This window comes from Eptesicus fuscus, chromosome 10 (assembly GCF_027574615.1).
Source record: "Eptesicus fuscus isolate TK198812 chromosome 10, DD_ASM_mEF_20220401, whole genome shotgun sequence".
NCBI classification, from domain to species: domain Eukaryota; kingdom Metazoa; phylum Chordata; class Mammalia; order Chiroptera; family Vespertilionidae; genus Eptesicus; species Eptesicus fuscus.
This window is the reverse complement of record NC_072482.1, coordinates 59,989,863-60,016,869: the sequence shown is the minus strand read 5'-3', so window position 1 is coordinate 60,016,869 and position 27,007 is coordinate 59,989,863. Positions and strand designations below refer to the sequence as shown.

The 27,007-nt window shown below is 38.5% G+C and overlaps 1 protein-coding gene across 1 annotated transcript in view; it reads right to left on the bottom strand.

The window, feature by feature from the left end:
• AFG1L (AFG1 like ATPase) overlaps nucleotides 1-27,007 on the bottom strand; it is a 143,935-nt gene that overhangs the window by 102,192 nt on the left and 14,736 nt on the right. Inside the window, exons 2-5 of the mRNA XM_008140042.3 lie at nucleotides 21,088-21,311; nucleotides 10,085-10,136; nucleotides 3,484-3,585; nucleotides 2,027-2,157 (exon numbers count right to left, since the gene is read on the bottom strand). Of these exons, the coding sequence (XP_008138264.2) occupies nucleotides 2,027-2,157; nucleotides 3,484-3,585; nucleotides 10,085-10,136; nucleotides 21,088-21,311 (509 nt within the window). The remainder of the gene's footprint in view (nucleotides 1-2,026; nucleotides 2,158-3,483; nucleotides 3,586-10,084; nucleotides 10,137-21,087; nucleotides 21,312-27,007) is intronic.

Sequence of the window (27,007 nt, the reverse complement as noted above, 5' to 3'; positions counted from 1 at the left end):
ACATTTTTAAGTTAATGATTTGTAGATGCTACCTATGAAATTCTAATGCTTTACATTCCTCATCTATATGATGAAGATAGTAATAATAACTACTTTACAGAATTAAATGAAGTAAGGATATAAAAATACTTTGTAAGCCAAAAATCATTTAACAAAGGATGGATATTAATATACTTAAAATTATTTTAACTTCAGTACCTTAATCAAAAATTTAACTGTGCCAATTCAATTTTATTTAGAGTTAATTTAGGAGACTCATCATGATAAATCATGTGAGATGGCCTTCAGTGACTCATCACTGACTTGTGTTGCTGAAGGCAGCATAACTGTTAACTCAATGCTACTTTGTGAACTACATGATGCCCTTCTCTTCCTGAAATAGTACATTGGTGTACTTAGTATACCTCTGCAGAGTAGCAGGGGAGCATCTCTTTTCCATAAGCCTTTCTTTTGAAGATCTCTGTACAAAGGGTAGATGCCAGGCTGTCTTAAAATGACTAAAGGGAGAAATAAGTGAAGATTCTTCTTCCACAGATGGTTCAGTGTAACACCATGCATAGCTAAAATTCCCCTTTCTCCTCTATCACAAATCAAGATTGCTGTTAGCTATGTGGATTGAGTTCCCTCGTTTGGGATAAAGGCATCCTGGCTACAACATATTTCCACCATCCCAAGTTTTTAGCACAAAAGAACAGGAAATAACTTAATACCAATGTAAATGCATAATTTCAGAGAATCTTAAAACTGAAAGAAACTTTAAAATTTAACTAGAGCAATTCCCTTACTTCATCACAAATATGAAAGGAGTTGTGTGAATCACCCAGCGTTTACCAAAGAGTAGGCACATGCGAATGTTAGCTTCCAGACCTTGAGAAGGTCTATGGGCCTTTATTATAGGCAATCAGACACAGGAGTTTCTGCACTCAGCTCCAGAAATATTTTTCAAAAGCTTTGGTGTGAAGCTCTATTTTTAAGTTTATATTCAGTACTTGTGGATTTTCCTGTTTTCATTCCAATAATCAGTTGTTCTTATGAAAAGCATTATAGAAAAACCAACTACAGTATTATGCTTCAGAACTACTAAAGAAAGAAGTCTAATAAAGAGAAAGTAATTCTTAGTCTAGAGTATCGATTATTACTACTACTCTGACTACTACTATTACACTGGGATGGCATAGGATACATAATAAGCATAAGACTTGGTGTTTGCCTTTATCCCATATTTGCTTTCATCTATAATAATAAAAGCATAATATGCTAATTAGACCAGACGTCCTTCCGGACATCCTTCTGGACAAAGCCGGAGTTGCGAGGGAAGCCTGGGTCCCGGGTGCCAGAGGGAAGCCCATGTCCCAGGTGCCAGAGGGAAGCCAGTGCTGGCAGCCAAGGGAAGGAAGACCTACTCTTGCACAAATTTCATGCATCGGGCCTCTAGTAAGAAATAAAGATCAGTAAATAACTCACTACCAATTTAGTCACAATTTCAAAGAATCCTAAAACTAGGAGAATTTTAAAAGTTTAACTAAGACAATTCTCTCCCTTCGTCATATATAAGTTGTGAGATCTGTGAATCAAATAAAAACATTTTTAATAAAACCTCAAACACCTTTAAAGACATTATATTGTAATCAATACATTATCTCCATCATGGTGTGGGGAGAGGAATGTGGATTCACTGTCTAGAGTATCAGAGTGGGCAAACTTTTCCTATAAAAGGCTGAACAGAGAATATTTTAGGCTTTGCAAGCCACAAATGGGCTATGTTCAATTTTCTTTTTCTTTTGAAATAACCCTTTAAAAATATAAAAACTATTCTTTTCTCACTGGCCATTTAAAAGTTGATGGCCATATTTGCCCTCAGCAAGCTGAGGTGGGTGTGGCTGACCCCTGAACCAGATAGTAATATTAAAGTCATAAGAGATCATTCAAACCAATTTGTAAAACAATGACAAATTCAGGAACAGACTGTAAATCTTCACACTTCATTCAGTATTTCATTCTACATCTAGAAGCATTTCTACCTTACCTGAAATTCATCGAAACATAAGAGACATGCTTCTTCGCTGATTTCTTCAGCTATAGGAGCTATTGGATCATATGATTTAGCCATGAATCCTGCTTTCCTTTTTGGCAAACTCTGTTTAAGGCGGTGTATTCCTTAAACAGATGAAATTAAATATAAAATCAAATTATTAATAGTACATTTCAGATAACTATAACGTATTTTTAAATCTAAATAAATGAAACTTTAGTGTAAACATCAGTTTCAAGTCCACATACTGTATAATCATATATAACCACAAGAGTGATCATTGAAATTGGTTGCATTTTTCTCTACCTCAAAATAAGTTGCTCACATATTATATTCCCATGATTATAAGGATACTTTATAATCATTCTATCTCTTCTTCAATCATTTTGGAGATAACAAAGTGATAAACTAGATGACTAGATGGTAACTAGATAGACCAAAAAATCAATCTTAGTCCTGAGAATCTCAGGGATGCGCACAGAGGAGACAGTCCTGCCCTATGGCTAGCATATCTAATCAGAATGTTCTTATCTCCAGCCTGATACACTGGAGCCAGTCCCGTTTCATGTATTATATGTGTACTAAATGCTGAAAGTATTCTAAGAAAAACACAATGTTCCTGCCCTGGAGAGGTTACAATGTAGCTGATAGACAATGCAAAAATGAAGTAATATAAGAACACCGACAAAGCAATAAAGCATACATACAAGTACACACTGCATGCCTACATGCTAAGGTGGCACAGTGGAAATGATCTAATCAAGAATAACTTCATTTTTAATTAGATTTATTGGAGTGGCATTACTCAATAACATTATTTAAAATTCAAGTGTACAATTCTATAGTACATCACCTGTACACTGCATAGTATGCTCACCACCCAGAGTCTAGTCCCCTTCCATCACCATGTATTTGGCACTCTTTACCTTCTTCCACCTCGCCCTACCCACCTTCCCCTCTGGTAAACACCATACTATTGGCTGTCCATGAGTTTGTTTTATTTGTTTCTTTGTGGCTTTCTGTTTTATATTCCACATATGGTTCTTGTCCTTTTCCATGTGACTTATTTTGCTTAGTGTGATACTGCTCTCAAGATCCAACCATGTTGTCACAAATGGCAATATTTCATCTTTTCTTATGGCTGAATTGTAAAGAATAACTTTTTGAAAAGAATAACTTTTTTAACATTTCCTATTGATCCTTAGCAGAAAGAGAAAATGCCTAACCTTCATATAGTAACCTCTGTTCTCATATTTGGAAGTACTGATTTATCTTTAGGACCAACTCTGGACACATTACCATTGTTTCAATATAGCACAAAACAAAATCTTACTTTAAGCAAAAATATATTTTTAAGTATTAAAAAGTTCAGAATTTTAAAAGATGAGGAAAATTATTTTGTAGTGTTTGCCCACTTAAAAACCACTGCTTTTCCCAGATAGTTAACTTACTTTTGTGAACATCTAGCATGAAACCATGAAAATGAACCCGTTTTTTCCTCTTCATTTCCACATAAGTATAAAACATGTCCATCACCATTGTTTTCCCTGTACCTTAAAAAAAAAAAAAGGATACTATTAAACAGTGTTACTGATTGCTCTAATGATTGTTCATTAGCTTTAGGATAATGAAAACACACTCTTCTACAGGAAAGATTAAGACTATGTTGCTTTTTTTTAAAGAAGTGTTTATTTTTTATGTTAAACCAGGAAAAAATAAAATAATATTATTCTTTTCTGTTAAAATCCTGTTTTTAGGAAATATTATTAAATATTAGTTAGTATTACAGGGGCTATTTCCCCCTGAAAACTATGTTTATAAACTGGCATAATTTACAAATTCTTCATTCTTCAGTTTCTCTTCCAAAAGGTACCAGTATGAATAAAATAAATTCATTATTTAAATTTTTATTGGGCCATTACTAAGTGTGAGAAACTATCTTAGGCACTATGGGAAAATTCAAACATGAAAAATAAGAAAATAAAGATTAGTATCTAACATAAATACTGAAAAGAAATAGATATAGATTAGAGCTGGAGGATTGCCAAGTATATAATACTTTTTCAAAAATCTGAGAATATAGGTCTTGCAAAATGAGGTCTACTTGAAGAAATTCTGATAGTCAACTCTTATAATTAAGTTATGTAATTTTCAATACTCTGGAACTTTTCATCACTATGATTGCATTAATAGTTGAAGAGTCAATGGCCTGGGCCTTTAACGCAGGCATGCACAGAAAGCCTATTCCCTAGCAGAAAGGCAGAGCTCAAGCTCGGGTCACACCAAGCATTCCTTGCAGGCCAGGCCCAGGGATGCTGGCCCTGTCTCTTATCCTTCTGAGTTCTCCATTCCCCTTCCCTCCACCATGTTCTCCTCCTAAGAGATGCAGCTCAGGAAGTGAGATCTGAGTCTTAAGTGGGGGGGAGGGCACGGGGGGGGGGGGGGATTGGGGAGAAGGTGGGGAGGAGGGGTCTCCATTCCATAGATAACTTTGGGCCCATGCTGTTTGAATTGCCAGAAAGTTTTTGTATATGAAAATAGAATTTTTTAAAGAGATTTTTAAAAATATATTTTTATTTATTTCAGAGAGGAAGGAAGAGGGAGAGAGAGATAGAAACATCAATGATGAGAGAGAATCATTGATCGGCTGCCTCCTACAAGCCCCCGGGTGGGAATCAAGCTTGCAACCTGGGCATGTGCCCTGACTGGGAATCAAACACTGACCTCCTGGTTCATAGGTTAACATTCAACCACTGAGCCAGGCCAGCTGGGCTGTCAAAGAGATTTTTAATGAAGAGACCATTCAGACTGAAAAGTAATTCTTTGCAAAAATATCCAGTACAATATCTCTTGATATTGTGAGTGGCAGCAGATTTTAAGTCATTATATTTACCTAAAAGAGTAAATCAATAAAGTTTCAAATCCTGCTGCATAAAGCATAGTATACTGACAGGTCCAGAAAAAAGTCATGAATTATTTAACCACAAATGCAAACAACCTATATTTGAAGTGACTTCTGTGCTAACTCTAAAAAATGGGCTTAAAATATAATGTGACCATCATATAAAAAGTTTCTGAAGATAAAAGAAACATAAAAGGAAAGGACTGATAGATTAGGCTACGTGCAATTCAACTTTCTAAATATAAAATTCACCATAAATAAAATTATTGTATTTATTCATTCAATCAATATATTTTTACTGAATGCCTACCATGTGTGAGGTCCTATTCTAGGTTGTTAGGGTATCACAGTGAACAAACTTCACAAAAATCCATGCCCTCATGGAATTTGGTAGTTAAACCTTACATATCTTTTCAGATATAAAGAGCTCTTACAAACTACAATGAACTTTTTGTCCTAAAGCTCTCCCTTCTGGAAACTTCTCTACTTAGTATGATTCTATGATGAGAGTATCAATCACAAGGTGGGCCAATAAAAATACCCCACTACCCTACACACTGTGATTTGCCCTGTCATGGGGATATGACCCAGTTAGGTAATGTTCTATGTGAGGAGTTAATATGGATTCCAAGAATAAGAATCATCCCTTCTCCTTTGAAGAGAGCAACCTAGAAGATTCCAGGAGCCTTCTTTCCTATAACATCAAAAAATTCTTACCAAGAATGAAGCCAACAATAGAAAACCAGAATCAAGCAATGAAGAAGGGAAAAGGAGGGGAGGAGAGAGAGATCCCTAAAATATTATTTAATCTCTCCTCTCTACCCATAGCTGAATCAGATCATTACTTGATTTCACAATTAAACCAACCATTAAATTCCTCCCCTGGTTCAGCTACTTCAACGGACTCCCCTCGCCCCACTCCAACTGAAAGAGGGCTGAGCAATACAGAATTAACAAGGGGGTGGGGCTCGGGGAAAGATGATCAAGTGCAAGGAACATGAGTATTCAAATAACACAAAAAATATAAATAGCTTTAAACACATTTTTTAAAGTTTAACTCCATCAGAAATATAAAAAAAAATACAAATTAAAACATCAATGATATACCAGTTTTATGTTGGTGAGGCCATGGGGGAATCCAAGTAAATCACCTATGTCTCGCTAAATTAGATTAAGAAAGTTCAGAATTATAGGAGTCCAACATAGGTGAAAATTTCAAGGCAAAGCACCAGAGAGAAGGAAGCTATATAATGAAAAGAGCTCCTGAAACCAACATGTGAGTACTCTTGAGTCTTTGGCTGAAGACTAGCTACTCCTATGTAGGGTGATACTCCATGATGTGAGGCAAAGAATGGCCATCAGGAAACTATAAGATAAACAATTTCCAATTGTTGTATGTATCATATCTCTGGAAATTATGGACAATACAAGGGATTCTTGCAGAAATAGAATTGTTCAGTATCTTTTTTTTTTTTAATATACATTTTATTGATTTTTTACAGAGAGGAAGGGAGAGGGATAGAGAGTTAGAAACATCGATGAGAGAGACACATCGATCAGCTGCCTCTTGCACACTCCCCACTGGGGATGTATCCGCAACGAAGGTACATGCCCTTGACCGGAATCGAACCTGGGACCCTTGAGTCCGCAGGCCGACGCTCTATCCACTGAGCCAAACCCGTTCAGTATCTTGATTAAGATGGTGTATACATGAAACTACACAGGTGAAAAATTGTACACATACATGAATACAAGTAAAACTGGAGAAATTTGAATAAGATCCATGAACTGTATCGATGTCAATATCCTGGTTGTGATACTATAGTTTTGCAAAATGTTACCTTTCAGGGCAATAAAACAGAAAATACCAAAATATATCACATGTAAGGGTAAGTTTTCTTTCATGGAACTATTTTTCAGGCGTGTGGTGGTGTTCATGTGTGTGTGTGTGTGTGTGTGTGTGTGTGCGCGCACGCATGTACTCTGGGGCTTTGCCTTGAAATTTTCACCTATGTGCACTCAGTGAGTCAGGGCGTAAAATATAGTTCTTACTCGGGATCATGTTCAAAAATGTTTCAAAGCCATTGCAATGGTTTGTGAACTTAGGGTGAACAAAGGCTGCCTCTGCTTTCATTCGCAATTAGACCTCCAGAAACAACACAAGGCAGATGCTCAGTAAACGTCTGTCACGTGAATGGAAGAATGAGGACAACAGTTGTTGGGGAAAAAGTAGGGAAGAGATCTACAGTACATTTTACCGACTTCACAATTTGCTTTAGTCTCTACAGAATCCTAAATAAAACCTTGTATATTTCTTAAGAGGAGATTCTTGTTAGGGGACTAATTTGTAAAACCTAAAACTCTTTTATGGTCTAACTTTCACGCCTATAGTTAGGAAGACAAAAATGACTACTTGAGAGCCCCCTGCACCCATGGTGTCCTTCTCACAGCCGACCCCCTGCAGAAGGAGCTGTACGTAGGTAGTAGCCTCCATCATGGCTTCCGAGTCCAGCAGAATTTTGCTTCCCAACTCCTAACCTTAGTACCAGCCTACCTTTGACTGGTGAAATTATCAATATGAAATAGGTGAGGCTAAACCAAGAGTCAGCAGAAAAAGGACTAATAAACAAAAATGAACTTTTATTATCTCCTCATATACCAGAGAAATCATTAAGTGTAGTCTGTCTGTTAGTCAGAAGCAGGAACCTTGTTGTCAGAAAGCCTGCTGAAGGGTTAAGAATGAAGCCACAAGAAACTACTGCAGCTTATGGTCTCTGTATGGTTTGAGCTAAGCATTTGTATTAATGAATACGTTTTGTTTCAAGATTAAACCATGATGATAATCCCTTCAATTATAGCAACTCCACTGGGGTTCCCTGGATTGGGGGGGGTCTACCTGATTCAATCATCTCAACATGTCTATGAAGAAAGGGAGTACAGGTGAGCAGGCATGACAGAGGGCAAGCCAAGCACAGCAACAAGGAGTGGGAAGGGGGCACGAAGAAGCAGACCCCCTCTTTCCCATCACTTCTGAACACGGAAACCTGTTTCCCGAGTCTGAAAAAGGAAACTAAAGAGTAAGAGCTTGTGAAGACACTGGGAGGCTTTTCTCCCAGCCAGAGAATCTGACCTGCCGTTGATTACCTATTCTGTAAGTACTCTAAACTAAACTGAGGATAGCCACTGAAATGTTCATCTCACTTCCTGTTTCATAATTCCTTTCTCTTTTCCTCTTTACATTATAAAAATGTTCCTAACTGAAGGTTGCCCCATACCCAGCCTATGTGAACAATCCTATGTTATCACATTTTTTCTGATTCTTTCAGGCATTCAGATGATTTATGTTTTTGTACTTCCCTTCAATCAATCAGAATATGGCTGTGTTTTGCAAACTAAAATCCAATAAACTTTCATGAGTTTTTTTTAAGTCCTTTGCAGAAGTAGAATTGTGCTTTACTAACCACCTCCATTTATGGTTAAGTGGCTAAGGTACCAGGAGACACAAAGATATTGGTTTTAGTAATGACTGATTGTGAAAGCGAGGGTATAGGAAGGACATGTTCTCCAAAGAGGCAAAGAATGAGTTCTGACAACAGGCTGAGAGATCTGCTGGCAGTGCCCAAAGGTACTGACATGTAACACTGATCATGCACCTGGTATAAAATGCTTTTTAACTACGAAGGAAGCATACCTTGATCTAAAAAATACCAATTAGATAATTAACTAAGAGAACAATAGTTTGAGCTTCTTGTACATTTTTTTAACTGTAAGTTTCAAGAACTTGATGAATTTTAGGGGCAATCTGTATCATTCACTTTTGTGAACTAAACAATTCTTTTTATTAGGTTCACTAAATCTGTAAATGTAAAACAGGAATTTAGCAGCATTTGTAAACAAATCAGAAAAAAAGGAGAGCCCTTTTAAAGATGAAAAGCTAAACCCTTAAAGTTTTATCTTTAAGGTACTAAAACTATTTATTTAACTATTTTATTTCTTGTCCTAAATATATTACTAACTTCTGCCATCACTCCATAATGCAAAGTTGTTATGGCTACAGGGAAACCTGAAGCATGTTTATCAGTCGAGGACCAAAACTGATCCTATTACATGTAAATGAGAATGTTTAGTATCCCGCTATAAGAAATGAGTGACAAGCAATAAAGCCAGGGCAAGTAAGAGCCACCTTCGTAACATCAGTGAATGTGGGTAACCAGGGAGAAGTTTAGGAAGAATTTGTTTGAAGGAAATGGAAAGCAGAAAACAGATTGTTTCAGCAAGACATTTCAGCAAAACAGATGAAGTCAGAGAAGAAGCAAGATATTAGTTGGTTAGGAAAATCTAGAAAGTAAGTGACTGCTCATGAATTTTCCAAAAAATGTGAGTCTTTGTGCCCAATGTATAGAAATGGGAGACCAAGGCCTAGCTGATTTGGCTCAGTGGATAGAGCCTCAGCCCATGGACTGAAGGGTCGTGGGTTGGATTCTGGTCAAGGGCACGTACCTCTGTTGCAGGCTAGATCCCAGGTCCCAGTTGGGGTGTGTGCAGGAGGCAACCAATTGATGTTTCTCTCTGTGTCTCTCTCCCTCCCTTCTACTCTCTCTAAAAATCAGTGGGAACATATCCTTGGGTAAGGATTAACAATAACAACAAAACAAAACAAAGAAATGAGAGACCAAGGAAGTATTACCACTCATGCATTAAGAGTACCTACTAATAAACTGAAGATAAGGGCTTACATTATGAGTAGAAATATTAGTGGAAAGTAAAAGTGAGAAAGAACAGCTTTTTTAAAAAGTACATCCTAAGCTGAGTCAAATAGCAGTGAGCAACAGGATTCTGAATTATCTAATAACCTATCTATAGATGATTTCCTTCCCCGAGATCAACTCACTTTATTCATTGAATAATGTTTGAACCCTAACATGCTAACTAACACTGCCTGACACTACAGGCCCACCCTCTGAGATGTAAAAGTGCAAACTAAGATGCCTACCCTTCCCTCCCCCTATTTTACCTCACCTCATCCTACTCCCTTGCTGGTAGTGGATTGAAGGATTGAAGAACTGAAGGATGGAAATGGACGTTATCGCTGAGTAAAAGCTGGGAAACTTTCTGTTTGCACCACCCAAAACTTGTTTTAACACACTTACCAACATCTCCATAAACATAGAGGCCCTTTGGAGGTTTGCTCCTTGAAAAAAGCTGCAAATTAAGAACAAATTATAAATCTCTAACATGGAAATCATTAAATATCATTATATACATAGTGTTCCTAACTGTGCTATATATACATGGCTAAAATGTACTATTATGCACAATAAGTAAAATAAAAACTTGATGTGAAAGGCTGGGAAGCCTAACTTAGGTTTTAATACAGGAGGCAAAGTGCATAGTGGTCCAGAGCAGGGGCTCTGAAGTCATGCAAGTTTACATCCCTACACCATCTGCTAACCATGTAATCTTCCCTCTCTATCCCAACGAGCTCTCCAAACAATGGCAGCCTGGCTCATTCTCAGCAAGCAACAGATTCGAATTTTTCTGGAAAAACTAAATGATATCCAGCCATATTTGCTGCCCTAGGCCTGTCCTGCCCATGACTCTCAAAGTCATCTCTTGATTCGATCTTTATTTGAAACATCTGCTGTGAACTGCTTCCTGCCAGGACTCAGATACACACCCAACCCCTAAAATGCACAGACATAACATTAGACAAACACTTGAAAATGTGAACATGAGTAAGTTTCCCTAATGACCAGTGTAAGATCTGCCCTGTTACTTGTATCTTAGGAAATTTGTAAAGGAGGAGGTGGAAACCCCTTTCTACGGGGTTTTTGATGAGTCCAATAACACTGCATTGTACCACTGAGCCACACTGGCCGGGCCATTGTAGATTGTACAGATGGTAAACTTAAGGATGATGTTGAAAGACTGTGGTAACCTATCACCTCCCTCTGCTAAGCATAAAAGATACAGCACAAGAGTATTGGAGTTGGACCCAAAAGATCTGGTACAAATTCTGGTTCTGCTACTTATTAGCTATGTGACTCTGGGTAAGCCTCATCAACCCTACAGTCTGCTATTTCCTTATCTGTTGGGTGCAGGGCAGAGCACAGGGGAGTTTCCACTCACTGCCTACTTCTGCATCCCTAATCACAAGGCCCACTCACTCACCATGAAGACTAGATACCTGCTTCCATCCAAACTTGGGGCCATGAAAAAAGAAACCTTGCACCCTTTGACACACCCATCTCAAAGACCTGAACAGCACTAATATACACTCAAGATATTTTATATTTAAAACTCTATACCAAATGAATCAAGAATTCAAGACAGGCAGCCCAATTTCAAATATAGTCCATATGCTAAGCCATAAAGAAAACCTCAATAAATTCCAAAGAATCAATGTGCTCTAACCATAATATAATAAAATTAGAAATAATGGAAGAATAGATAAAAATAGAAAAACCTCATACTAAGATATTGACCTTCCCATCACATTCACCCAGACTTCTGAATACTGCTAGAAAAAAGGTCTGAAAGGGTTGCAGACTACACCCTCTTACCAGTCCCTCCATATTGTCAACAATTATTTCCCTGGTTAGTTCACTCTCTTTCTCCACAATGATGCTCTAGAACCTTCTCAGCTCCCTTCATGCTAAACTACACTTCCTCTATCACTTTCAGCAGATAGCTCCTACTTCTTCATAGGGAGAAAACAGGGGCAGTAGGTTGGAACACCTTCAACTTCCTATATGAAAGTAATCCCACCCATATCTGTACCCATCCTTTCCTCTCTTCCTCCTGTGACAAAGGAAGATGATCCCTCCCCCAATACAACCTTCTATGAATTTCTGGATCTCAGCCCCTCCCCCCAACCTTCTCAGGAACCGCGGCCCATTAAATTAAATTTTTCACTTCTCTTGTAATCCTTCTCTTCAACATCTTTATAAATATCTTCCTATGAATGTATTTTTACAATCTTGAAGTGTGATGTTTTATAAGCAAAAACTATAAGGGAAAAGATAGCTACATTAAAAGAAGTAAAGTTAAACATTTCTGTTTGGGAGGAAAAATGTTAAAAAAGGTAAAAAGACAAACTGCAAAAAAAAACCATTTATTATAAAAGAGAATTTATTTCCTTGGTAAACAAAGGGCTTTTATAAATCAATAAGAAAAACAAATACAAATTGCTTAAACATATAAAAAATACTTCATTTCATTCACAATAAAAGATATGTGATTTACAATAACAATGACAAACCATGCCAAAACCGGTTTGGCTCAATGAATAGAGCGTCGGCCTGCGGACTGCAAGGTCCCGGGTTCGATTCCGGTCAAGGGCATGTACCTTGGTTGCGGGCACATCCCCGGTAGGGGGTGTGCAGGAGGCAGCTGATCGATGTTTCTCTCTCATCGATGTTTCTAACTGTCTATCTCTCTCCCTTCCTCTCTGTAAAAAAATCAATAAAATATATAAAAATAAAAAAATAAAAAATAAAAAAAAACAATGACAAACCACCATGACAAAATTCTAAAAGTCTCAGAGGATATAATATTATTAAAGATGTAGACAGACATGCAGGCTCATAAACTTGTAAGAATATGAATTGCTGCAGTTTATGTTTTAGACAAATGTCATTGCCTATCAGAATGTAAAATACATATACCCTTTAACTGAACAACTCCATTTCTAGAAATTTATTCTACTGGAGTATCAAAATCTATCACATCCCACCACTTTTCCAAATACAACGTGCCACACACATATGTCCTTCACCAAAAGGTTGGCCTTCATCTGAAAAGAGATCTTTTCACTCCCCTCTACTCAGATTCTCACTCTGGCTCCCTTGCTTTCCTCCCCACCTCCTCCTCCAAATCAAAGTCCTTGTTGCCAGTGATTTCAATGGACAATTCTTGAAATGAATTCTTAAAATTTCCTACTCCATAAATATGTTCTGCCAAAGCATTTTTCTAGCCAACTGTCTACCTACCAAGAGGTTTTCCTGATTTTCTCTCCTTTGAGCTGTATTTTCCACGGCCATCCTCACATCATGAAAATAAAAATTACCTTTAGAGTTGACTCAGTCTTCACACAAACCCTCTACTGAACATCCTGAACTGAGTAGAAACTTGAGACTTTTTGTCTCTCTTCAAAACTAATTTTCAATTCTCAATATTAGTTTCCAAAAAATTGCTATTATTGAAGTAATATACTTTGCACAAATGGAAACTTTAATCAATAATTCTCAGAAGTGTTTTTATAAAGTTTATTTTAATTTTATTGAGTATATTATTTACATTTTATTATTCTCTCTAGACAGTAAATATTGCATTTAATTTAAGTAACAGTCCAATACTACAAAAACAATGCAGAATTTATGTAATACTGAAACTGTTACATGACAGTTCAGATATTGGACACATATGAAATGGCAAAGCCATTCTATATGCCAAGAGCAGTATCTTATATTAACTTATTTTACCAGTAATAACACAAATGAAAAAATAACTTGAATATATTTTTAATTGGTATTTAAAAACAAAAACAAAAACATGTTGAACAAATTGTCTTAAACATAGTGATACTGCTATTTCCCAGGAGCAAATAGTTAATACATATAATCTTAATTATATAAATTTGTACCATATATATTTTGTGGTTTTATATTAATTTCAATGTATATAATCACATTTGGAATCTAGTCCCAGAGTAAATCAATAGTAATTTGATTCATAAAATTTCTTCATAAGAATCAGAATTGTAAGTGCTAAGTGAAGCAATAATATAGAGTAGAATAAACTTATATCCTTTTTAAGTGGGCAAAGACAGTTCTCAAATGTATTTTATACCCACCTGAATTTTTGTACTTAATTCACTAAGCTATAAATAACTGCTTACGACTATTCTCTATGCTGAACAAGGTATCACTAAAATAAAAAAATTTCCATCTTATCCACATCTGTATCCTTGGCTCCTGCATAGTAAGAAACAACTCTCCTTTTGTTTAATGGGATTTCCTATATAACAAAAGCCTAATATGTTAAGTATCCGGTTGTCCGTTCAACCAATCAAAACGTAATATGCTAATGATATGCTAAGGCCGTTCAACTGCTCACTATGATGTGCACTGACCACCAGGGGGCAGACAGTCGACCGGTAGGTTAGCTTGCTGCTGGGGTCCAGCCGATCAGGACTGAGCAAGACAAGCCGGACACACCCTGGAGCCCTCCTGTGGTCCCTCCCTAGCTGGCCAACTTTCCGCATCCCTCCCTGGCCCCGATCGTGCACCAGTGGGGTCCATCGGCCTGGCCTGCACCCTCTCGCAATCTGGGACCCCTCAGGGGATGTCAGAGAGCTAGTTTCGGCCCAATGCCGCAGGCCAGGCCGAGGGACCCCACTGGTGCACAAATTCGTGCACTGGGCCTCTAGTATATATAATAATTCAGGGTCCTTGATAAACAAATACACATTCTAGCTATGATAGATGTTTCTGTAAAACTAAAAATCGTTTGCTTTTCCCAGCTACACAATGGTACTACTTTCCTCAGGGCCCATTATGGGGATGCATCAATTCTCCTTTAGATGGCAAGAAGACACTGGCTAATTATTTCCCCAGGACATGAAATGGGCACAATACCTGGAAGATAAAACATTATCATACATGGGGTATAAGGCCAATATTAAATGGAGACATAACTATATACTATACATAGGACTCAGAAACAATTGGCATTCATGAAAAATATTTAAGGCCTAGAAAATTCAGATTATGAAACTTTAGAAAGAGAGGGAAAATTCCATTGCCAAAAACCCCTAAGATATTTCCTATGCCTGCCTTTCTGAACACTGTGCTAATAATTCCCCGTCCTCGGTCAGAAGCAAATGCTGACTATCAGAGTCTAGAATTACATTATCAAGAAAAGTTGTAATTTCCACAAAGTGATAAAAAACAAACAACTAACCTGTTGAAATATCTCACAATTACACTGAAAAATATTTTTACTATGGAATATAAATGGGCTAAATTGGAGAAAATATTAAACACCTGGTTATCTATCACCCAGTTTTATCAAATCTTTATATTTTAACATATTTATTCCAACATTTCAGTAATAAAACATTAAGTATAGTTGAAGTCCTACTTTGTGCCCTTCTTCCTCCAAGTTAACAATCCTGATTTTGAAGTTTATCATCCCTAGCTATTCTATTTCAGAAATACATTCTAATTTATTTATCAATTTTGTGGTATCCATTAGTTATCCCCCCAAAATTGACTCTTCTTTGTCCATTATTGGTTTGTTCAACTTTTTTCCTATTATTTGGTAGGAGTCCATTATATATTCTATAGGCAATTATTTTTGATGCAAATATTTTTTACCACTGTGGTCTGCCTTTTCACTTTTTCTCTGGTACTTTCTATTGACTAGAAGTTTTAAATTTAAATAGTATAGTCAAATATATCCATCTTTGCCTTTATAATTTAGTATTTCATATCTTGTATAAGAAATACTTTCTTTTCCTAAGTTCATAAAGAACTTTACTCTTATTTTCTTCAAGAAGTTTTACTTTAAATTAGTACAATAATGCTACAGAATTTATTTTTTGCTTAGAGAAGTAGGTACTTAATTTTATTTTACTTTCAATGTAGATAATCAATTGTGTCATCTGTTTATTGAATAGTCTATCTTCCACTAATTTTCAGTGCCAACTCATTTATTTATCAAGTTTCCATGTATGTTATGAGCTATTTTGTTGCATTTTTTCTGTTTGCCTATATAATGGAACAGTGAACAAAATAGTTCTGCTGACTACAGTCAGGCATATATAAAGGGAAGTAATGGGAGATAGATTGGAAAGACAGACTAAGTACAGTTCAAGTAGAACCTTAAATACTTAATGGTCTCCCACTAGCTTTCAAATCTAGCCAGGTAGCAGTCATCCAGAATAGAGGTCAAGTTATGGCCTGTGGGCCAAAATCAGCCTGACACCTGTTTTTGTAAATAAATATTTATTGGAATACACTTATTTATGTATTGTCTGTGACTGCTTTGACAATGGCAGAACTTTTGAATAGTTGTGACAGAGATCATATGGATCCCAAAGCCTAAAAAGATTTCCGATGTGGTTTGTTACACAAAATATTTGCTGACCCTTGACCCAGAGACCTAACTATAATCTCAGCATCGATTCCATGGTACTGATGCCTCTTTATGGCCTACATAATTCAGCTGCCATAACCAAAGTAGTCAGTCAGCTTTGGTTGATAATGACAGTTAAATTTCCAATCCTAAACTATTAAAATAGGATTATACCGCTTTCTCTAAATTTAAGGAATGTACTTAATGAATTATTGTTTGTTTCATAAAGTATTAATAATTTTTTAATTCATTTAAAGGGATTTATTCTCATCTATGTTGACGAAATAATTTCACCTTTTGGAACTACGACAAAGCTTAAGATGTAATTGACTACATTGGCTAATTATTCTGGATTCTGAAGCAGGCCCCCACACTCTGGTTCTCAAATTTCAGATTTTCTTTTTAAACATATTTTATTTTTGTTCGTTTGTTAATCCTCACCTGAGGATATTTTTTCATTGATATTTAGAGAGAGTGGAAGGGAGGAGGAGAAACAGAGAGAGAGGAACATTGATGTGAAAGAAACACATCGATTAGTTGTCTCCCACACAGGCCCGACCAGGCCGGGTGAGGATGGAGCCTGCAACCAAGATACATGCCCTGGATGGGAATTGAACCTGGGACCCAGGAATTGAACCTGGGACCCTTCAATCGGAGGACCAATGCTTTATCCACGGAGCCAAACCGGCTAGGGTCCAAATTTCAGATTTTAAATGAGTCTTTGGCATATGTTAGTTCTCCAAAACAAAAAATCTTAGTTTGATCCCAAACCTTACTTCTTTACAGATAATACCATCACTGGGTTAGGACATAATGCTTTTGCTTCAGCTTTCATAAAAATTTGAGACAAGAAGCATTCATTTTAAAATATTTCTGGTCTTTAACAAAACTGTAGCTTACAATTTTCTAAAGGATAAAGTTCCAGAGATGAGGGAAGCTGTACCTAAATCACATTGCTCAGCTTCCTTTACCTACAGGAAATGCCAGTTCTAAGAAGAGGAATGGAGGAAAGAACAAGCTCACTCTCTTGACAGGAAGGATGAAGGGAGGAATGGAGGGAAAACCAGCAAACTGCCTAGAGGCCCTTCTGAAAAATCTTAGATAACTAACTAAAGGGATCCAGACCATTAGGCCTCCTGCATCTCCTGAGAGAGTGTCCACAGCCCATATTCCAAGCATCCTACCCATGGCCTCCAGGTGCTAGAAGCCAGAACAAGTCAAGCAGTAAGACCTAAGATTAGCTGAATTGATGACAGGACGGTTCTTTTCTACCTGCTATATGCATTGTTCTTGGGAGGGTGAGGAAAGGTATCCAAATTAAAAAAAAAAAAAAATGGTGAGATGTATGAGGAAACTGGAAATAATAATTTCTCTCGGGAAAAACTGAAAATTACTTTGTGGAGAGCAGAAGAAAAAGGAAAGGAATTTGTGCTCCCCCTCGCCCCCCTCCATTCCCAGGTCTCTTGGGCTATGATGTCTCCCCGCAAAACATAAAAAAAAAAACTGGCAGTCTGTGTACCCCTGATTAATGGAAACAGATTTTCAGAGTAGCTTCACACTCCATTTAATTGTCTCCCTCCCTGACTCCAGAAATGCTTGATTTGGCTGTGTAAAAGTAATTCTAATTATAGTGATTTACATGAACTACTTACCATTTATGCCTAATTACCTCACAGCACAATAACAATTATGCATACATTAAACGTGTCAGATTAACCTGGTTGTAAGTCTTATTTGATAACAAAAGTAAAGTGTTCATACATGCTCATTCTTCATAGTTTGTTGCTCACATAACATGGTCATCCGCATGTAACTTTTTCAAATTTTTAGTAGAGAAAACCTTGTTATGTAGGTAGTAAAAGCAGCCAAACAATATGCTACCAATTTTATCTCATTAATTAATGATTTTGGCATCTTGGGAAGGTGTACTTTATTTTAATATTATAGATTAGGAAGGAACCAAGATGGCGGCAAAGTTAAACAACTAATCTGCTGCCTCGCACAACAATTTCAAAAAGACAACTAAAAGACAAAATGTCTACCACCCAGAACCACGGGAAAGCTGGCTGAGTGGTAGATTTACAACTAAGGAGAGAAAGGAGCACAAACACTGAAAAGCTGAGTGAGGTACCGAGGCGCGAATCGGGCTGGAGGCGGGCGACTGGGTGCGCGGCTTTTCTTCAACCTGCAGGGAGACAAGCTCCCGATCACTCTGAAATTCAGTTTTTGGGGACACGCGGGGGACCCAGACACCTACGAGGAGAAGCTGGACTCTCGGCCATCGGGTCGGAAAGTGAGAGTGACTTTTTTGCAGAGGTGCGCCCAGCAATCATTGTTTACTGCGCTGGAGCGCAGGGCGCAGGGACTTGGAAACGGGAAAGGCAGAGACTGCTGACACCAGCCATCACTGTTTGCCACGCCCTAGCCTAGTAACGCCCTGAGACCCCGCCCCGCCCCGCCCTGAGGCCCTGCCCCGCACATTCTACAAACCCGCCCTGGCTCCACACAGCGGCTTTTGCATATAAATGGCCTATTCTGTGGCAGCTTAACCAAATAAACTGCAGCTCCAGTCAGACTGCTCCAAAACCGCCCAAGCAAAGGAGGAGAAAACTAGTCCTTGCTGTAGCTCCTGCTGGGGGACACACAGTACACAAGGGTACACCAAGAGTGTCCACCTCAGGTAACTGGGAGGCTGACCCATTGAACCAATAGGACACCTAGTACACAAAGCTACCCTACCAACTCAGGGAAGCAGCGAAAATGAGGAGGCAAGGAAAAAGATCACAAACCAAAGAAATGGAGGAGAAAAAGCAACTGGACATAGAGTTCAAAACCACGGTTATAAGGTTTTTCAAGAATTTCATGGAAAAGGCCGATAAATTTAATGAGACCCTTGAGGATATGAAAAAGGACCAACTAGAAATTAAACATACACTGACTGAAATAAAAAATATTATACAGAGACCCAACAGCAGACTAGAGGATCGCAAGAATCAACTCAAAGATTTGGAATACAAAGAGGCCAAGGACACTCCTCCAGAGAAGCAAGAAGAGAAGAGAATTCAGAAAGTTGAAGATAGTGTAAGAAGCCTCTGGGACAACTTCAAGCGAACCAACATCAGAATTATGGGGGTACCAGAAGAGGAGAGAGAGCAAGATGCTGAAAACCTATTTGAAGAAATAATGAATGAAAACTTCCCCCACCTGATGAAAGAAATAGACTTACAAGTCCAGGAAGCGCACAGAACCCCAAACAAAAGGAATCCAAAGAGGACCACACCAAGACACATCATAATTAAAATGCCAAGGGCAAAAGACAAAGAGAGAATCTTACAAGCAGCAAGAGAAAAACAGTTAGTTACCTACAAGGGAGCACCCATACGATTATCAGCTAATTTCTCAATAGAAACTATGCAGGCCAGACGGGAGTGGGGGAAGGGGCGGGAGGAAGGAACAAAAGAGGAAATGGATTTCATGAGTAGAAGAGCAGTAGAGTAACTAGTACCTGTTACTACTGCCTGTCAACTCTTCAAAGCTTTCAGAGGCACTGGTTCTGCAGCTCAAGCTCCAGGAGGCCTGGCTGTGCAATGGAGATGCCCTTCGTTTCTATATGCATATGCAGTGTTTCTAAATCTCCACTTTTTTCTGAAACCTAAGTGAATCTCTATTCCTTTTAACCAAAAGATATTAACACAATGACAGCCTTTTTCTTTACATAAAAATAAAACTATTTAATTATACTCTGGGTGCTTTTTAAAAAGTAAAATTACTTTCCGTCATTTTTAATAAAGCACTACTAACACATATTATACAGGACCTTTCTCCTAAAGACCACATAATAAACAAATATTCGTGTGTGGGAGTAGGGGATGGGCGATTTGGCCAATTAAAAGAAAACTAGTTCCTTTGATTAAACCATATTCTAACTCTTATTACTATTAATATCCTTCATAATTTGAAGATGACACCACTGAGGACACTGACTTCTATAATGGGATAAGGAATGGGAGTTTTCCTGTCATCTTAGAATTTCAGCAAAAGCTCAAAGCTGAGGATAAGGGGAGACAAGGTGTCCTATACTCTTAAGAGAGGCACTAGTCATATCCATGCAGGAATTATGGGGGGGGGGGGGGGGGGCGGGGATCAGCTCAAAAACAAAAGTAGAACTGAAGAAAGTCATCAGGGTGAAAGCTGTTAGCTGGGTAAGAAATGTGTGGCATTTCCCCCAGATAAACCTCATGCCCAAGAGAAGCATCTAAAAAAGTGAGGATTGAGTGTAAGCAGAATGCTTGCTTAGGTGTGGAAATCTATAGTCAGCTATCAAAGCAGGATGTGGAAGAGTTCATGGAAGAACTTGACATGTGTCCCCAGAATCATGGGAGTACACAGGACTAAGACAGAGACTGATGTCTACTTCTTATCAGCAGAAGCCCAAGGGCAGTAGGCTAACTCAAGCTGCCCATGCAGTGGTGTGAGGTATTCTGCTACAGTCATAAGAGGTCAGAGTGGAGCACTGGGGAGGTCCCGAGGAACCCACCACTGTGCCCCTCAAAAAAGAGCTAGCATGTCAATACCTATTACACCAAAGGCCCTCAACTGGTCACTTAAGACTGCTATTTCACTCTAATCTTCTATCCCTCTCATTCTGACCCTAGAGAAGCCAAGCAAGCAGAGAAAGGTGGAGGAGGGAAAGGAGAAGAAGAAATCACTCAATCCTCACTGCTGATCCTCGGCCAAGCCTCAGCAAGGGAAAGGGAAACATTTGAAGGGCTCTGAAGTTTTTCTGACTGTATGGCATCAACTATTATGTAAACATGAAGCAATCTGAATCCCCCCAAGGTGAAGGAAAGCTATGGAACATCAAGAGGTCAGATATGGGGATCAACACAGCTTATTTAAAGGAACTGGTGGGAAATTTTCAAGCTGTTTCAGATTGTACCCAACTGCATCTAGTCCATTTTATAAAATGCTCACACTTTTAACTGTTTAATCTTTAGCATCACACAAACCTCACCTTTGAAAAAATGCCTTCTGCCTCTATACTGTATCCTTTAAGGTCCTCGTGTAACTTCTGCAAACACTGTATGACTCTTCTTTGATGTGCATCATCCTTTATCTCATGATTTTTGATCAGAAAGTCATAGTGGTCCAGAGGTCCATGGCAAAAAGCCAAAGCTTTCACATAAGCTTCTGTGGCCACAGATGGAGACATACTCTCGGGTATCTGAATGGTATAGGCTATAAACAAAAAAATGTAAAAAATGTTAGACTTTCTTAGATGGAGATGTTTCATAGTGCTGCTATACATATGTTTCTTAATAGTCACATTAAAACTTTTAACCTGTTACAGATATATATTTGAGTAGTTATTATAAATATCATTCTGATAAAAACAATTTTGCACAGTAAATATGTTTAAATCCATCTCATCTTAATAAAGCAACCCTGGCTGGTTTGGCTCAGTGGATAGAGCATCGGCATGCCGACTGTCCCCAGTTCGATTCCAGTCAAGGGCACATGCCTGGGTTGCAGGCGCAATCCCCAGTGGGGGGCGTGCAGGAGGCAGCCAATTGATGATGCTCTCTTATCATTGACTAGAGGCCCGGTGCACGAAATTCATGCATGGGGGGCGGGGGGAGGGGTCCTTCAGCCCAGCCTGCACCCTCTCCAATCCGGGACCCCTCGGGGGATGTCCAACTGCCAGTTTAGGCCTGATCCTAAACCAGCAGTTGGATATGCCTCTTGTAATCCGGGACCGCTGGCTCCTAACCACTCACCTGCCTGATCTCCCCTAACCACTCTACATGCCTGCCTGATCATCCCTAACTGCCTCTGCTTGCCAGCCTGGCCACCCCCTTACTGCCCCCCTGCCAGCCTGGCTGCCCCCTAACTGCCCCCTGCTGGCCTGGCCACCCCCTAACTGCCCCCCTGCTGTCCTGATCACCCCTAACCGCCTCTGCCTCGGCCCCTGTCACCGTGGCTTTGTCCAGAAAGAAGTCAGATGTCCAGAAGATGTCCGGTCGACCTGGTCTAATTAGCATATTACCCTTTTATTAGTATAGATGTTTCTATCTTTCTCTCCCTCTCTGTTCCTCTCTGAAATCAATAAAAATATTTTTAATTAAATAAATAAAAAGGGAGAAATCCAAACCCATAGCTATAACTACAGCCCCTCTTCTAAAGAGCCTGACCTGCTGTAGAGTCTCTGCTTTACTTCCACTCCATTAAACAAGAGCCCTGGGTTCATCAGATCTTCCCCACAGCAGGGCTGGTCCCTTTCTCTGAGTCAGGCCTGATTATGATTCTTAAGTACCAAGGCAGAGACGTACAGGCTAGTCACAAAAGGTTCTCTACTGCATTTTTACTCTCCATCCAAAACCACACAGCATCCAGACTTTACCACGTGACTCCAGCCCTCTGTTTACAAGATTCCTTCCCTTTTCCATAACCTTTAGGTCAAACACAAAGATTTGGAACACAATAGTGTCCATTTCTAAGCAGGGTGTTGTTCTGACCCCTCTTTTAGCCTTCCTTAGAAGAGAAATGATTGGCCAATCATAACTGCATCCCTTATCTGGGTAGGCACAATGAATAGGTAATTATTTTTTACAAGCATCAATAAACAGCAGTCAATGGACACATTTTTTAGAAAAAGATTTTACACAAGTACATTGCCAGTGTTTCTCTTGTTTGATTGAATATCATGTTTCCTTTGTTTCAATATAAAAATTACTTACTTTAGAAAAAAATTAACAGTGACAATGTTATTTCCATCTTTTTCCCAAGAGAGAAAAACATCTAAATAAATCATGAATGTCCAGGATAGGGCAGGGCTATCTTCTAATAGCTGTTTTTTTTCTGAATAGAAGTTTTGGTTGAGTTCAAGGCTACCCTGTTAAATATTCCATGTCCTGGCCTCTCTTGCAGCCAGGTTGGCCAGGGAACTAGTTGGAGATAAAACTATCTTTGTTTAGAGATGACATAATCATCTATGTAGAAAATCCAAAAGAATCAACAAAATAAATCTTGGAGCCCTGGCCAGGTGGCTCAGTTGGTTGAAGCGTCATCTCGTACAGCAAAAGTTGTGGATTCTATCCCAGTCAGGGCACATAACTAGGTTGCAGGATTTATCCCCAGTTGGGGCAGGTATGGGAAGCAACTGATTGGTATTTCTCTGTCTATCTCTCTCTCTTCTTCTCTCTCTAAAATCAATTTTTTAAAATATCCTTGGGTGAGGATTAAAAAATAAATAACTCCTAGAATTAACAAGCAATTATAGTAAGGTTGTAGGGTACACGGTTAATATATAAAAGTGGAATTAAAAAAAAGAAACAAATGTAAAAAACATTAAAAAAGAAAAAGAAATAAAAGTGGAATTAAAAATTAAAAATACAATAACGTTTACATTAGCAGCTCCCCAAAATAAAATATTTGGGTATAATTCTAACAATATACATACAAGATCTATCATGAGGAAAACCACAAAACTCTTATGAACCAAATCAAAGAACTTAAAAATGGAGAAATATCCCATGTTCATAAATAGGATGACTCAATACTGTCAAGATGTCAGCTCTTTCCAATTTGATCTATACATTAAATGCAATCCCAGTCAAAATCCAAGCAAGTTATTTTGTAGATACTGGCAAAATAATTCTAAAGTTTAAATGAAGAAACAAAAGACCCAAAATAACCCACACAATATTGAAAGAGAAGAACAAAATTGGAGGACTGACACCACCCAACTTCAAGTTATGATAATCAAAAGAATAGACAAATAGATCAATGAAATAGGATACTGAGCCCAGAAACAGACCCACCCACATAAATACAGCCCACTGATCTTTGACAATGGAGCAAAGGCAATACAATAGAGCAAAGATAATCTTTTCAACAAATGGTGCTGGAACAACCTGCAAAAGAACAAAAAATGAATCTAGACACAGACCTTTCACCCTTTACAAAATTTAAATCAAAATGAATCATAGACCTAAATGTAAATCATAATACATATAACTCCTAGAAGATACCCTAGGAGAAACATAGGAGGCATAAGAGAAACCTAAATGACCTTAGTATATATGATAACTTTTTAGATACAACACCAAACGCACAATCCATGAAAAAAAAAATTGATAAGCTGAACTTCATTAAAATTAAAACCTTGGCCCTAGCTGGTTTGGCTCAGTAGGGCACATGACTGGGTTGCGGGCTCGATCCCCAGTAGGGGTTGTGCAGGAGGCAGCCAATCAATGATTCTCTCTCATCATTGACGTTTCTATCTCTCTCTCCCTAACCTCTCCTTTCCTCTCTGAAATCAATAAAAATATATATTTTTTAATTAAAATCTTGTGTTGCAAAAGACAATGCCAGGGTCTCATTAAAGGACAAGCCATAGACTGGGAGAAAATATTTGCAAAAAATCCATCTGATAAAAGGACTGTTATCCAAAATATACAAAAAAAAAAAAACTGTTAAAACTCACAACAAGCCCAGCTGGCATGGCTCAGTGACTGAGCATTGACCTATGAACCAGGAGGTCACGGTCCAATTCCCGGTCAGGGCACATGTCCAGGTTGCAGGTTCAATCCCCAGTGTGGGGTGTGCAGGAGGCAGCCAATCAATGATTCTCTCTCATCATTGATGTTTCTATCTCTCTCTCCCTATCCTCTCCTTTCCTCTCTGAAATCAATAAAAATATATTTTTTTTAATTAAAATCTTGTGTTGCAAAAGACAATGCCAGGGTCTCATTAAAGGACAAGCCATAGACTGGGAGAAAATATTTGCAAAAGATCCATCTGATAAAAGGACTGTTATCCAAAATATACAAAAAAACTGTTAAAACTCACAACAAGCCCAGCTGGCATGGCTCAGTGATTGAGCATTGACCTATGAACCAGGAGGTCATGGTTCAATTCCCGGTCAGGGCACATGTCCAGGTTGCAGGCTCAATCCCCAGTGTGGAGTGTGCAGAAGGCAGCCAATCAATAATTCTCTCTCATCATTGATATTTCTATCTCCTCTCCCTCTCCCTTCCTCTCTCTTTCACTAAAAATCAATAAAAATATTTTTTAATAACTCACAACAAGAAAACAAACAATCTGGTTTTTAATAATGGACCAAAGACGTTAACATACAATTTATGATAGATAGGACTATAGAGATACATTCCTAAAAAGCACAGCTACCAATAAATAAAAGTGGGCCAATGCCCTTAATAGACACCTCACAAAAGAAGACATACAGATGGCAAAGAAACATATGAAAAATTCTTCAGGTCATGACATTAGGGAAATGCAAATTAAAATAATGAGATACCACTATACAGCTATTTGAATGGCCAGAACACTGACAAATGCTGTCCAGAATGTGGAACAACAGCTCTCTTTCATTCCTGGTGGGAATCCAAAATGATATAGCTACTTTGAAAGACAGTTTGGTGGTTTCTAACAAAACTAAACATAGTCTTTTTTTTTTTTTTAAGGGAGTTGGCATCTTTTTTTTTTTTTTTTTCAGAGAGGAAGGGAGAGGCATAGAGAGTTAGAAACATCAATGAGAGAGAAACATCGATCAGCTGCCTCCTGCACACCCCCTACTGGGGATGTGCCCGCAACCAAGGTACATGCCCTTGACTGGAATCGAACCCGGGACCCCTCAGTCCACAGGCTGACGCTCTATCCACTGAGCCAAACTGATCAGGGCAAAACATAGTCTTACCATATATGATCCAGCAATCATGCTACTTGGTACTTACCCAAAGAAGCTGAAAACATATGCCCACACAAAAACCTGCACACGGATGTTGATAGCAGCTTTATTCATAATTGCCAAAAGTTGGAAGCAGCCGAAACCGGTTTGGCTCAGTGGATAGAGCGTCGGCCTGCGGACTCAAGGGTCCCGGGTTCGATTCCGGTCAAGGCATGTACCTTGGTTGCGGGCACATCCCCAGTAGGGGGTGTGCAAGAGGCAGCTGATCGATGTTTCTCTCTCATCGATGTTTCTAGCTCTCTATCCCTCTCTCTTCCTCTCTGTAAAAAATCAATAAAATATATAAAATAAAATAAAAAAGTTGGAAGCAACCAAGCTATTCTTTAGTAAGTGAATAGATAAACTGGTCTATCCAGACAGTGGAATATTATTCAACACTAAAAAGAAATGAGCTCTCAAGCCATGAAAATACATGCAGAAAACGTAAATGCACACAACTAAGTAAAAGAGCAAATTTGAAAAAGGTACATACTGTAAGGTCATATTTTCTAACTACATGACATTCTGGAAAAGGCAAAACTAGGTAAAAAGTAAAAAGATCAGTATTAGACAAAGGGGGGGTAGGATGGAGGGATAAATAGGTGGAGCACAGAGGATTTTTAGGGCAGTGAAAATATTCTATGTGACACTATAACGATGAATATATGTCATAATACATTTGTCTGAAACCTTGGAATGTAAAACACCAAAAGTGAACCCAACGTAAACTCTGGTTAATTATGATGTGTCAGTGTAGGTTCATCAATTTTAACAAATGTACCACCCTGGTGGGAGATGCTGATAATGGGGGAATCTATGCATGGGGAGGAAGAAGGGTATGGTGGGGTCTCTGTACCTCCCTCTCACTTTTGCTGTGAATCTAAAACTGCTCTAAAAATAATAATAAAGTCTTTTTTTTAAATATATTTTTATTGATGTTTCAGAGAGAGGAAGGGAGAGACTGAAACATCAGTGATGAGAGAGAATCATGGATTGACTGCCTCCTGCACAACCCTTACTAGGGATAGAGCCCGAAACCCGGGCATATGCCCTTGACCGGTATCGAACCCAGAACCCTGCAGTCTGCAAGCCAATGCTCTATCCACTGAGCCAAACCGGATAGGACAATAATAAAGTCTTTAAAAGAGAGAGAGAAAGAGAGACTCAGTCAGGCAAGACAATCAAG